General features: G+C 36.7%; 1 protein-coding gene across 1 annotated transcript in view; it reads right to left on the bottom strand.

The window, feature by feature from the left end:
* Window positions 1-4,760: 4,760 nt before the first annotated feature.
* The window catches only part of CYSLTR1 (cysteinyl leukotriene receptor 1), a 67,414-nt gene continuing 56,851 nt past the window's right edge, over window positions 4,761-15,323 (bottom strand). The window contains exon 2 of the mRNA XM_052663679.1: window positions 4,761-5,807. Coding sequence (XP_052519639.1) covers window positions 4,761-5,780 — 1,020 coding nt within the window. The 5' untranslated portion in view covers window positions 5,781-5,807. The remainder of the gene's footprint in view (window positions 5,808-15,323) is intronic.

The raw sequence follows: 15,323 nt of genomic DNA, 5'->3' as shown, positions 1-15,323 counted from the left end.
TTATTTCACCCCTGAGGAAAGCCCATTTTTTTCTGTTGATAAGCTAGTTTCTAATTTTGTTGAATCAAAGAGTTTCAGGCTTCTTCCAATATTCTGACAAAATTTGAATATATATTGTTGATAGGATCCTTCTAAGCCAGAGGAAGAAAGCTTAGATTGTCAAGATCTTAGTTATGTGAGTACTTATTGTGGCATAGTGGGAATAGAGACAGAAATTAAGTCCCACAGAGCTATGGGATATGCTTTGGAATGCTCTTATAATTAGATTTAAATATATTATATTTACTAATTATGCTTTCCTGCGATTTCTTTGGAAGGAATGATGCTAAAGCTGAAACTCCAGTACTTTGGCCACCTCATGCGAAGAGTTGACTCATTGGGAAAGTCTCTGATGCTGGGAGGTATTGGGGGCAGGAGGAGAAGGGGACGACAGAGAATGAGATGGCTGGATGGCATCACTGACTCGATGGATGTGAGTCTGAGTGAACTCTGGGAGTTGGTGATGGACAGGGAGGCCTGGCATGCTGTGATTCATGGGGTCGCAAAGAGTCGGACATGACTGAGCCACTGAACTGAACTGAACTGAACTGAAATAAAAATGGTATACACGAAAAGTTGTTATGGTATTATTTTAAGCAATTAATTTTTTCTTATGGATGGATAAAAGAACCAAATCTTATGGTATTCATTATCTAGTAAAAATGAAAACCACGTGGAAGAGTGAAAGGGAATAAACTTTCTTGTTTTTTTTTTTGTCAGTTGTTTGATTATTTTTTTTAAAGGTGACTAATAAAAGGTAGTAATTTGAATTACTCTTTGCTAAAGGTATGGAAAGAAGAACCTTATTTTTATAAGCAGGTAGATATTATTTTTAAAATTTTAATTTTCATGTGTCTCTGTGTCTTCAAGTGACCATTAATCTTTTAAGTTAGCAAGGTCATGGAAAACCACCACACCAAAATAAAGTAGTTATGAGTGCTTAGGAAGAATGAAAATGGTCATTTTTGTCTACTTAGACTGCAGTAAAAACTTTTATTTTTGGTCATAGAAACTTTTATTTTTCCCTTTGAATAATATAACTTTCTTTGCCAAAAAGGTAATTTCCTATAAGGTTTATTTGAAGTGAAGTCGCTCAGTCGTGTCTGACTCTTTGTGACCCCATGGACTGTAGCCTACCAGGCTCCTCCCTCCATGGGATTCTCCAGGCAAGAGTACTGGAGTGGGTTGCCATTTCCTTCTCCAGGGGATCTTCCCGACCCAGGGATCGAACCCAGGTCTCCCACATTCCAGGCAGACGCTTTAACCTCTGAGCCACCAGGTATGAGTTCTTGTGACATAGGAAAGGTTTCTTAAATCAAATGACTAGCTATCAAGAGAAACTGTAAAGCTCAGGTGCTTGAGGATACAAATTTAAATGTCAATTGAGCAGATGTTCTATAAAACTTTGATATAATTTAAGCTATGTTTTTGTAATTTAGAATAGAAATATATTCTTGTGATTTTTGTAGAATTATTACAGAGGGAATTATATAAAGGGATTCTATACAGTTCAAAGAAAAATGAAGCAATGAACAAATGAATGAGGAGTTAGAATTTGTCTTCTGTTTTATCTAGGATAACAGAGATCCAGGATGGGTCAAAGAAAATGTTCTGGATTTGGCCTCTCAGAAATATTGTGCTATTTTAGAGTTAAGGAAATACAATCTAACCTAGCTTGTGCACATAAAGTAGAATAGAAAAAGTGAGTTTTTTTTTCCACCTCCAATGTAATGTTGCTACTGGAAAGGGTCTACAAATTTACATTGCTCTGAGATCTAATCTCAACTTTCAATCTTCTGAGTGGTTGGAATCACTAAAGTGTTAATAGGAGGTAAATATTGAGAAATATATTTAATTATCTCAGAAGGCCTTTATTTGTTTATTTAATTATTTTGTGAGACAGGAATTAATTTTTTAAATTGGAGAATAATTGCTTTACAATATTGTGTTGGTTTCTGCTATACAGAATCAGGAATCAACCATATATATACATACCTTCCCTCTTGAGCCTTCCTCCCATCCTCCCATCCCAGTAGGTCTAGGGGCACCCCTCTAGGTCATCACAGGGCACCAGGCTAGATTTGAACTCTGATTCTGATGCTTACCAGCTATCTGACATTAGATAAATTACTTAACCTCTTTGTGCCTCTGTTTTTAAATCAGTAAAACAAGGATAATAATGGTACCCACCTCACAGGGCAGTTGTAAACATTAAATGAACTGATACAGATAAAGTAATTAAAACAGAGCAAATGCTCATTAAATATTAGGCACCATGATTTAAAGGCATAATTTTCAAGTAACTGATAATTACACAAAGCAATTATTTCACTTTGGGAGAAAATACTAATATATTTGGAAAAACTAGCAAAAAAAATTGAGTGCAAAACAGTGTGGTGCAGGTTATAATACGTACAGCATTAGAGAAGAATAAATCCATGGTGAGTTTGTAGGTGATTGAAGCATGGTATGTTTCTGAGTGGGAGGAAGTTGCACTGTGGTTGGAAATGAGAACACAAGCAAAAAAGTGGAGGTAGGAAAAAATAAACAAGATTATTTTATGTGTAATACATTTTAACTATAGCCATATTTTGTTCTAATTCTTTCAGAATTGAGAATCTCTGTATTGGGTTGGCCAAAAAGTTCATTTGGATTTCGCATATGTGGTTGCAGGAAACCTGAACTTTTTGGCTAACCCAATAGTAAATATGATTCGGTATGCTTAAGTAACAAAATCATTTCTAAATACCTTATATTTAGTGTGATAAATTGTACCACACTGTATGTTTTAAGGTAAAATTTTAACATATGTGTGTCAAAATATGTTTGTATACTATGATTACATTTGAGTTTCAAATGTGCCTTGTAAGAAAGGCAGGACAAGTATTATTATTCCCATTTTTCAAGTGAGGAAGCTGAGAATCAGAGTTTATGTTACTTGCTTCAAATTTCACTGCTAGTAAGTGATAGAGATCAGATTAGCATCCAGGTCTTCTGGCTTTCAATGTAGTGTTGTTCTACTATAATATACTCATTGAATAACAAAAAGCTTAGTAAATGAGAAATAAGGACTGATTTTATGACACATATTCCATTTGATCTTTGTCAAGCAAAAAAAAAAATAGGGTAAAAGTGCAGGTACTTTTACTTGTACAAACCTCAGGTGTGTTAAAAATAAATGGGCATCAGTTATTACTATATCTTTGAGATCCTATGGGCTTCCCACATGGTGCTAGTGGTAAAGAGCCTGCCTGCCAATGCAGGAGACATATGAGATGCAGGTTCGATTCATGGGTCGGGAAGATCCCCTGGAGGGGGGCATTGCAATCCACTCCAGTATTCTTGCCTGGAGAATTCCATGGACAGATATAGTCCATAGGGTTGTAAAGAGTTGGACATGACTGAAGAGAGTTATGCATGCATAAATCTTTCAGGTTTTCGAAGGGATTGCAACATTAGAAGTGAAGTAGAAATTACATGCATGTGGCAGATTCAGATAGAACTTGTATCCTAGCTTTTCTTTTTTTCAACATTATCATTTCTTCTGAGATAATGCACTTTTTGAAACACAGAATTAAGGAACAGACTACACTTTGACAAAAACTTGCTCATGAATATTATATTTCAGCCATAATCAAACTGTTGCTATTTTAAGAAGAAAGCTTCCACTATAACATAAAAACCACTGTAAGTATATCTTTGGTATTCCTGTCAACATGCTAATAAAAGTAAAAAGCACAAAATATAACAAAGCTTATAACAAACTTACACTCATAAATGCATACATCAAAATTTCTTACATATAGTTTATGCAATATGCATAACTAAGTACTTCTTAAAATTTGCAATATCAACATTTAAATTTTTATTCAGAGACTCATTGCAGTTCATTGTGGTTCCAATAATAAGTGTGTAGAAAAGTAGATTCCCTTTCCTCTTCTTTAGATAAATTCTAAATTATTTCTGTTATTATATGGTAGTGCCACTCATCTGCTTTATTAAGGAAGGATTGCATCTTGTTTAGGGAGAGAGTACCCTAAAAGAATGTCAATGAGCAACAAAAACCCTACTATTCTCTTTTGGGAGCCTAAGGCAGAAGCAGAAGAAAATTGGAGACAAACTAGCTTTTGATTAGGTTTACCTTCCTCAGTTTCCAGATTGTACATTGAATGGAGACTTTAGGGCCATTTGGCTGAAGACTAGGCTGTTCTAACACATAATCATTTTCTTGAGGGAAAGAAATGGTCATACTTTCCTAGCCAATCAGTGCTACAAAGAAAGAGGGTGATAGTACATTTTATGTAGCTCCTGGCTCACTCCAGTTCTCATCTGTTGCCATGCATGCAAAGAAATATGTTAGGATCACTGAGAACTATTAGCTAAATTTATATCTTAAAAAGCTATTTCTTACCCTTGGTAAAGCTTTTATTTGAGAGGGAAAACTTTAATCTCAGACCTATTTTTTACAGTGCCAAGATACAAATTTTGTCCATCTTTAAGTGAAAGCTCAGAAAACCATTTATAATTTAGTTCATAGACTTGAACTGAATTTTAACACTAAAAATGTCTTTAGGACCTCTAATTATGTGAATTCATAAATGAGATGGATTTATAGGTACACATTAAGTCAAATAAGTGCAAATTATTAATGGAAGTTCTTATTTTTATTGTGAATGATTTGAGAAAATAGTGATTTGGGAATCATCAAAAATAGGCTTAAACTATTCTTTATATATTTCTTCTCCTTTTTCTGGCAAGGAGGTCTTCTTGGGTACATAAGTCATGCTGGACAAAGAATGCTTTCTGAATGTAGACAGCCTTCTCCTAAAGTTCCCCCCTGAAAAGAAATATAGTAGAGGGTCAAAGCAACAATTTGATGCAGCCAGAGACAAGGTTATGACCACTGACTTTTGCATTCTAAGGACAGAATCACAGGGTTTTGTTTCATTGTGTAAAAAATGAAGGTGAATGGTACGTTGAATATGATACGGCATGAAGCTGATCAAAAAGGCAGCTGTCACAACTATGATCATTCCTATAGCTTTTTTACGACTTGATAGATTTTTCTTCATTGAATTTTTTAGTAAGGTCAAAATGATCATTGTGTAACATACAATTATAATAATGAAAGGAATGATAAATCCAAAAAGTAATGACACATAATGCAAGACCAAGACATAATATTTAGCTTGATTGTCCTGTGGAGGCTCAAAGCACTTGGTATTATTTTTCTCATCTTTGTAAGATTTGGACAGTAAAAATGGAGAACTAGTCAAAATCACAAAAATCCAAATACCAACACACACAAACCTGGCTTTTTTCTGTGTAACCAAATTAATATTTTGGACTGGGAAAACAATTGCAATGCACCGGAAAAAGCTCATGGCTGTCATAAAGAAGATGCTACAATAGAGGTTGACATACAAGGCATAGGTGCTGAGGCGACACAAAAAGTCACCAAAGAGCCAAATGCCTTTGTGAACATAATAGACCACACGGAGAGGTAGTGTGCACACACACAGTAGATCAGCTACTGCTAAATTAATCATGTATACTTGGTAGGCTGACTTCTCATGATATGTTTTTATGAGGATATAGAGCACAAAGCCATTGCCAAAGAAGCCCACAACGGAGATCATAGAGTACAAGGTGGAATACACTTGATTTCGGAAATCATCAATAGTGTCATTGCATGCATTACTACTGAAGGAAGATACTGTCAGATTTCCAACTCCATCCATGTTTCTCTAGGAGAGTCTTCTCGGTGCCTGCAATGTATATAAAAAATCTTGTCAATTTTTGCTCTTCCATAAATTATAGGGCGTACTAATGTTTCATTTTATAGTGTTGCTATGTATATATTTTTTGAAAACAGCAGGAAGCAAGAGTGGTGGGTGAATAAAAAGATATTCTTCTAGACTTTGCCCCCAGGAGAAGGGTTTGGGTCCTATACGCACCCAGAGAACTCTTTTCCCCCATTTCCTATCCATGTTTGCCTGATGGACTTCTTAATCTTTAAGACCTAGCTAAAAGAGCTATGCCTTATTTTAGGCCTTATTACTCCAGTACTATCCTATAAATCTTCCTTTTAAATGGGTTTGTTTTTTAGAGAAAAGTTTTAAAGATAGTAGTTTCATGAGTATCTATCTTCTTTTTTTTCTTTAATTTATTTTTATTATTTATTTATTTTTTACTTTACAATACTGTATTGGCTTCTATCTATCTATCTATCTATCTGTCTATCTATCTATCTATCTATCTATCATCTCTTTCTCTATTAGAAGAGCTCTAGATTCTTTCTGAGAATAAAATCTGGAGGAAAATGCTTAGTTCCCCCACAAAGAAGTCTTCCTAGGTAACAGCTGCTGGGTGATGCTTGTACCTAAGGAAAACAATTAAATTTGTTATCAGTGGAACTCACTCCTTGGAGGAGAATCTTAATCTAGAACATGGTGGACTCTATTTAGAACCACAGAACACCAAGGCTGGGGAAACTTTAAAAGCCATCTAGTTATTTTAATGAGGAAAAAGGGTGAAATACATTTCCAAAATCTGCACCTAAGTTAAGGCTCTGAGGAGAACTGCAGCATATACTTCCTTGGTGGCTCAGACGGTAAAGTGTCTGCCTATGATGCAGGAGACACTGGTTCGATTCCAAGGTGGGGAAGATCCCCTGGAGAAGGAAACGGCAACCTACTCCAGTACTCTCGCCTGGAAAATCCCATGGATGGAGGAGCCTGGTGGGTTACAGTCCATGGGGTCGCAGAGTTGGACACGACTGAGTGATTTCCCTTTCCCTTTCTGGGTGAGGAAATTGTTGTACTTGCTCATGCTTGTTCTATTCCCAGAATCACATTCAAAGTCTTACTGTTCAACAACACATGGTCATGTCTCTTATAGCAAGAGATTGTTGCTTGGTCTGGACTATCTTTATCAGGGCAGCTTTATCTGCCCAGCTTTATCAGGGCAATAAATAAGCTCTAATCAGAAAGATATAGGGATGAGATAGTGCAGAAGTAGTGATTTCCTATGTTCCTCCACATTCTTCTCTTTTATTCTTTAAGGAGATGGGAACAACTCATCAATTTATAATATGGTAGATAATCTTTGGTTGAAATACGATTTGTTGGCCTGTTACACAGCTCTTTCTCCCTGGTAAGAGAGGGGTTAGGGTTTGTAAAGTGGGAAGATTGCTTCAGCATGCAAGAACTGCTGGCAATGAAAGAGACTGAATTAGTCTCTGTGTCAAGGATACATATACAGGGAGCTATGGTTGTGGTTGTAGATGGGATATAACTTTCCAGGTTTACTACTGCTAACAATTATATTTGCTGTGAGGGTATGTCATCTATTCATTTGTCATTCTATTTTTTCCTTTCATTAAAAATGTCATTGCTGGGAGTTCCCTGGTGGCCTAGTGGTTAGTATTACAGGCTTTCACTGAGGTGGCCTGGGTCCAATCCCTGGATGGAGAACTGAGACCCCACAAGCTTTGCAGTGTGGCCAAAAAAGTCATTATTTTCCACTAAGCAATGTTGATATACAGTAAAAAATTTGAAGGTGAATCATTTTGAGGGTATATAACTAAGATCACAGAGAAAAATTAGTTCATTATTCTCAACCTTTGCATTATTTCTCAGTTTGCTTTCCACTTAACCTGCCTCTTTCACCATCACTTTTCTGAATTCAGGTGCAATTGTGGAAGAAAGAATCTCTGTAAACTTATTCTAGCTAGCCCTGTATTGGGTTTTCTCCAAATCAGGCAGTGTTAGCCTGTGAGGCACTAGGTGGTGCTGTTGAGATTTTTGATATAGCCTTTTATTTTTTATTTATTTAAATTTTTTTTTCATTATTTATTTATTTTTATTTTACTTTACAGTACTGTATTGGTTTTGCCATACATTGACATGAATCCGCCATGGGTGTACATGAGTTCCCAATCCTGAACCCCCTCCCACCTCTCTCCCCACATCATCTCTCTGGGTCATCCCAGTGCACCAGCCCCAAGCATCCTGTATCCTGCATCGAACATAGACTGGCGATTCGTTTCTTATGTGATAGTATACATGTTTCAATGCCATTCTCCCAAATCATCCCACACTCTCCCTCTCCCACAGAGTCCAAAAGTCTGTTCTATACATCTGTGTCTCTTTTGCTGTCTCGCATAGAGGGTTATCATTACCATCCTTCTAAATTCCATATATATGTGTTAGTATACTGTATTGGTGTTTTCTTTCTGGCTTACTTCACTCTGTATAGTAGGCTCCAGTTTCATCCACCTCATTAGAACTGATTCAAATGTATTCTTTTTAATGGCTGAGTAATACTCCATTGTGTATATGTACCACAGCTTTCTTATCCATTCATCTGCTGATGGACATCTAGGTTGCTTCCATGTCCTGGCTATTATAAACAGTGCTGTGATGAACATTGGGGTACATGTGTCTCTTTCAATTCTGGTTTCCTCGGTGTGTATGCCCAGCAGTGGGATTGCTGGGTCATAAGCCAGTTCTATTTTGTTTTTTTTAAGGAATCTCCACACTGTTCTCCATAGTGGCTGTACTAGTTTGCATTCCCACCAACAGTGTAAGAGGGTTCCCTTTTCTCCACACCCTCTCCAGCATTTATTGCTTGTAGACTTTTGGATCACAGCCATTCTGACTGGTGTGAAGTGGTACCTCATTGTGGTCTTGATTTGCATTTCTCTGATAATGAGTGATGTTGAGCATCTTTTCATGTGTGTGTTAGCCATCTGTATGTCTTCTTTGGAGAAATGCCTTTTTAAAAAAATAACCACATTTGAAAGGTATCAAATAATTACCATCTGTCCTTTCTACCACCACCAACACTCACTATATTCTGCTACAAACTCTTCCCAAAATAATTCTCTATACATTATAGCTTCCAATTATCTCACATTACTTCTCTAAAACTCTTCAGTGGTCCTTCAGTGTCTTCAAAATAAAATCCAGACTTCCTGGCCTGATATTTAAGCCTCTTGGAAGAGCCCCTGGAGGAGGGCATGGCAGTCCACTCCAGTATTCTTGCCTGTAGAATCTGATAGACAGAGGAGCCTGGCAGGCTACAGTCCATAGGGTCGCAGAGTCAGATATGACTGAAGTGACTTAGTGCACACACACACACACACACACACACACAGAGTCTGGTTGCAACTGAAGTTTCCTAGCCTCTCTCTCACTTCTCCCTTTTTGTACACCCTGTATTTCAATAAACAACTACTTTACTATATCAGGGACATGAGCTATATGTTTTCCCACCTATCTGTCTTTTTTCATGGTATTTCTTCTTCATGAAATGACATTTTCTCCATCTATGTGTGTGCAAAAGCTACACATCTTTCAGCTCTTCTTGACACTTTCTTGACAAAGTCTTCCCTTAGCCTCCTTCCAAGGTAATTTCTATCTTTCCCCTTCTAGGGAACTTTAAATCTGTCTTTCAGATCAGTGGTGTGTATGTGTTTGTTATCTTCCCTCATAGACTTTCTGATTGATATATAAAGGGCTCACCCAGGGCCAACACATATGTACTTTGCTCATAAATGCTCATAAATATTAATAGAGTGAATGAGTAAATAAACGACAGAGCAAGTTTATCATTTGAAAGTATTGTTTATAATTCTAAACCAATGAAAGTTATCTTTTCACTCCACTATTTTTTAAAACTTTCCCAACCTCAGAACCTAAAGTGGATCTGTTAAGTTGCTTCCTAAAGTACTAAGAAAGGCACTAAATCATAAGGTTAATTATAATATTAAAACACTTATATCTTGACAGAGATTAATCGTTTGTTTTACTTGTCTGTTAAATGCTATAAATAATTTTGAAATTCTCAGGTGTTTGAATGAAAGATGCCAAATAAAATGGATAAATTAATTAAATAAGAAATAGGTTTCTTTAGTACCATTAATAAATTTATTGGTCGTTACTAAAAAAGCTTTCCTTGTACTTTTGATATTTAGCTTTGACTGCTTATTTATAACTAAGTCAAGCCATTGACTTGTATTAGGTCAAAAAAAGAAAATTCTAAAACTTTCAAACAAGTAATGAATACTAGAAGTTTAGAGATCATTTAGTTCAAGCTACTCATTTTGCAGATGATAGTTTTACTTATCTTAAACAGCATTTGATTCATTTTTATAGAATTTACTGTCATCTCCTAATAATGATATCCACACTATATGGAAACAGAGATGCTTAAGGACGCATCTCTGCCTTTGAACAGCTCATAGAATGGTGGGGGAGAGGAGTGATAGCTCAGAAGTATGAAGAAGTTATAGTACAGTATGGTAAGAGCTATCCTAGCACAAAATGAATTGGCTATTAGTTGATTCATATATACAAACAATAGGGACTTCCCAAGTGCTCAGTGGTAAAGAATCTGCCTGCCAATACCAGAGATGCAGGTTTGATCCCTGGGTTGGGATGATCTCCTAGAGGAGGAAATGGTAACCCACTCTAGTATTCTTGCCTGGAAAATCCATGGACAGAGGAGCCTGGTAGGCTACAGTTCATGGGGTTGCAGAGTCAGACATGACTGAGCACGTATGCAAACATATACAGGCAATAAACATAAATGAAATTAATATTTAGTGCAGATGATGAAGGAAGTTACTTTGTTAAGATAACTAGTGAGTTGAAAAACAAGATTTATTTAGAAAATAGAGCCATACCTCTTTCTGGCACTGCTGTACCCGTCACAAATATTCTTGGTTAGTGGTCAGCACTTATGATATAATATCAGATGAAGCCTAAGCTGAAATCATAAGATTGAAAAGGAAGTTAATGACTTTAGAAGCAGTCCAGAGGGTCATGGGAGCTTAGCAGCCTTAAGCACAGATCCAGGGTGTGTGATGGGACATCATAGCTTTACTGACAGATTTAGAGCTAGTTACTGGATTCCATGTATCCTTGTTTCCACTCCACTCATTTTTACATCCTCAGGGGAAAATTTAAAATAAAGACCAGGGCTGATTACACATGTCTGCTGCTCTATTAATAGTTTTTGTATCTAGAGATGAACACAGTATTATAAAAATTCTCTTCTATGAAGCCATGATATTTTCCTTATTTTCTCTTCTAAATAGCTCTTTATAAAGTTCAAAGGAGAAATAACTTGGAACTTCATATCCAAGGATCTAGTAAAGGAAGAGGAATTAGGACTTGAAAAATATCAAGTATATCTGCCTGTGATGGCTTAGGGACAGTTTTCCTGGGACGAATGATGATTTAGAAGACTTTGGGCTCTTTTCCCTAAAATTTCATAATAATAGTTATGGACTTAATCATCAATTTGGCATATATTATATACCTTTGGATATCAACTGTTTTATAGTTTGTATAGTTAGCTTTTCATGAGTGTATGTATCTTCAACTAAACTATCAGAAAATCTAAGAAACTATAAAAAATTTCCAAGAAATGAACAAAGAAGGGCTTTCTTAAAACAGTAGCTCTCTGAATACTTGTTTCCTAAATTTGTGTTGCCCTATGGCAACTTTCATCCCTATATGCAAGGACCCCAGAGGCTGGCCATTTTTCTTTTATTTGTGGTCTAAGTGTCAACAAAATAAACATGTTTCTTCAATTTATCCTTCAGTTCAGTTCAGTTGCTCAGTCGTGTCCAACTCTTTGCGACCCCATGAACTGCAGCATGCCAGGCCTCCCTGTCCATCACCAACTCCTGGAGCCTACTGAAACTCATGTCCATCACGTTGGTGATGCCATCCAGCTATCTCATTCTCTGTCATCTCCTTCTCCTCCCGCCTTCGATCTTTCCCAGCGTCAGGGTCTTTCCCAGTGAGTCAGTTCTTTGCATCAGGTGGCCAAAGTAGTGGCTACAGCATCAGTCCTTCCAATGAATATTCAAGACTGATTTCCTTTAGAATTTACTGGTTGGATCTCCTTACAGTTCGAAGGACTCTCAAGAGTCACAGTTCAAAAGTATCAATTCTTTGGCTCTCAGCTTTCTTTATAGTCCAACTCTCACATTCATACGTGACTACTGGAAAAATCACAGCTTTGACTAGATGGACCTTAGCAAGTTTAAAATAGGTTGGAACTTTTCAAAGGAACTCTACCAAAAAAAAGGAAAATCAAAATGAAAATAAAGAAAATGCAAAAATATGAAACAGCTTAAAAAGTAGGAATCTGAACCCACAGCTATGATATTGATGTTTGAGTCCACCACATATTCAGATAATCATTTTTCAAATATTATCCAATTTCTTCTCTCTCTCAGAATTTTCCGTTCATCCCCAGGCAAGGAGTTGACATAAGTAAGCTTCTACTAGCAGTCTGGAGGAAGTAAGCATTGCAGGTGGGAAATTACTCAAACAGAGTTGGCCTTTATATTTTGTTACTCAGGCATTAAAACTTCTTTGGGGATTTAGCTTATCCTGGGGCTTTTTAATCAATAAAGATATATTGACTGAATATTTAATAAAAATAACCTTTCTAAGCCAGGAATTATATGATTCCAGTCATTTTCTCTAGGTGAAAGTTAACTTTGGCTCTGTCACAGTTTTGTGTTTAGACAAAGTTTATATTTCTCCCCAGTGTGGAAAGAGAAAGTTTATGAATTTCTAAGACCCATCTATGAGAAGTGTAGTTTTACCAGGCTAATGCACTAATTGTCCAAATTTATGGTAGCTGTACAACTACAATTTAGCTTTCTCTCTGTACATGCACAAGTGAGTAAAAGTCACATTGCCTGGGCAACAATGTAATGTTTCCCCAAGTTTGGGATTTTGAAGTGTCTTCCATGGTTCCTTTAGAAATTTCCTTTAGAAATTCTGAGTTTGCATATGGTAGGCATTCAATACTCTTACTTTTTGCCCCTCTTTTCTTTTTTGTTTACTTGAGAACTCTTGTTTCTGACATCAGCTTCTGCCATAATTGGATTCTACCATTCTTGTCTGGGTGATTGAGTGAGGGAAGATGAGGCAATAAAGTAAATGTGTGGATATATAACTTTTGGGTTCAATTATTTATTTCAGGAGGTACTCAAATTTTTATTTGGCTCGTCTAGTCCATGTATATCTATCTATCTATCGGTCTATCTATCTATCTTCATTATCATCATCATCTATCTACTCTCTTTGCATCAGCCCTTAACCTCCATTGACCTGTAACCTGGTCAAGCTTCAGTGAACAAGTAAGTAGGAGTTCCCAAAGATAACCTGAGAATATAAGGTTCCAATTCATATATGATACCCTTCATTTTTGCTGCAAAAGAACTATCTATGAATGAGGATGACTTATATACTGTTGTGCCTTCTAAGTGTGGCCCAGGTAGAGCTAGTGATCCGTAGCATCTTCAGGTAGTCCCCAGGCTAGTATCTTCTATTAAATGAAAATAGTAACTGTGCCTCTTTTTCGCTTATATTCAAACAAAAAGTCATTCCTGATCCAGTTTAATATTTCTTTCATTTGAAGTCCTACATTATTTTGTTTGTACTTTCCTTGATAATTTTCACTAATCGCTTCATGTCATACTCATCTCTGTGGTTATTCAATTTAAACTTCACTATTCTTCCTACTGGGCAGTCCCACCAGACTTAAGGAGCAAAACCCAAGTATTCTTTATTTTTCATCTTAGAAAAAAAGAGCAAATAAGTTAAGAGATTTACAGTTTCAATAAAGAGGAACCAGACAAAAGTTGTTTGTGAACTTGATTTAAGACTTCTAGATGTTCCTAGAGTTTCTCTTAGGTGAACATCTGAGAGAAAGTATCACTTTATTCCTCTTTGAATGTATCAGCTGTGCTCAGGATACAGGTTTCTTCAGGCCTTCTAAAGGTAGCACAACAGTTTTAACTTTGACAGTGGTTTCTAAACTAGGTGCTAATTTTGCAGTGTAAACTTATTGGACTTTCTAGGGCTCAAAGGTCTTTCCCCCCCTCCCCTTGGCCTTACCCCCTTTGTTTTATAACAAATAACAACATATCTGATTCTGGCAGTATGGTCACTATTCTTCATAACCTGCAAGGGAGAAGCTGCTTAAGTCTTCTTTGTTGGTCCCTTTTATTTTATTTATTTTTTAAAATATAAATTTATTAATTTTAATTGGAGGCTAATTACTTTACAATATTGTATTGGTTTTGCCATACACCAACATAAATCCTCCACAGGTGGACATGTGTTCCCCATCCTGAACCCCCCCCCCCCCCCCCAACTTCCCTCCCCATACCATCCCTCTGGGTCATCCCAGTGCACCAGCCCCAAGCATCCTGTATCATGCATCAAACCAGGACTGGCGATTCATTTCATATGATATTATACATGTTTCAATGCCATTCTCCCAAATCATCCCACCCTTACCCTCTCCCACAGAGTCCAAAAGTCTGTTCTATACATCTGTGTCTCTTTTGCTGTCTCGCATAGAGGGTTATCATTACCATCCTTCTAAATTCCATATATATGTGTTAGTATACTGTATTGGTGTTTTTCTTTCTGGCTTACTTCACTCTGTATAGTAGGCTCCAGTTTCATCCACCTCATTAGAACTGATTCAAATGTATTCTTTTTAATGGCTGAGTAATACTCCATTGTGCATATGTACCACAGCTTTCTTATCCATTCATCTGCTGATGGACATCTAGGTTGCTTCCATGTCCTGGCTATTATAAACAGTGCTGTGATGAACATTGGGGTCCATGTGTCTCTTTCAATTCTGGTTTCCTCAGTGTGTATGCCCAGCAGTGGGATTGCTGGGTCATAAGGCAATTATATTTCCAGTTTTTTTAAGGAATCTCCACACTGTTCTCCATAGTGGCTGTACTAGTTTGCATTCCCACCAACAGTGTAAGAGGGTTCCCTTTTCTCCACACCCTCTTCAGCATTTACTGCTTATAGATTTTTGGATCACAGCCATTCTGACTGGTGTGAAGTGGTACCTCATTGTGGTCTTGATTTGCATTTCTCTGATAATGAGTGATGTTGAGCATCTTTTCATGTTTGTTAGCCATCTGTAGGTCTTCTTTGGAGAAATGTCTATTTAGTTCTTTGGTCCATTTTATGATTGGGTCGATTATTTTTCTGGAATTGAGCTGCATGAGTTGCTTGTATATTTTTGAGATTAATCCTTTGTCAGTTGCTTCATTTGCTATTATTTTCTCCCATTCTGAAAGCTGTCTTTTCACCTTGCTTATAGTTTCCTTTGTTGTGCAGAAGCTTTTAAGTTTAATTAGATCCCATTTGTTTATTTTTGGTTTTATTTCCAGTATTCTGGAAGGTGGGTCTAGAGGATCCTGCTGTGATTTATGTCCA

The sequence above is a fragment of the Budorcas taxicolor genome, chromosome X (assembly GCF_023091745.1).
Source record: "Budorcas taxicolor isolate Tak-1 chromosome X, Takin1.1, whole genome shotgun sequence".
In the NCBI taxonomy this organism is placed as follows: Eukaryota; Metazoa; Chordata; class Mammalia; order Artiodactyla; family Bovidae; genus Budorcas; species Budorcas taxicolor.
Note: the sequence above shows the minus strand (reverse complement) of the source record. Positions and strands in the feature narration are given on the sequence as shown.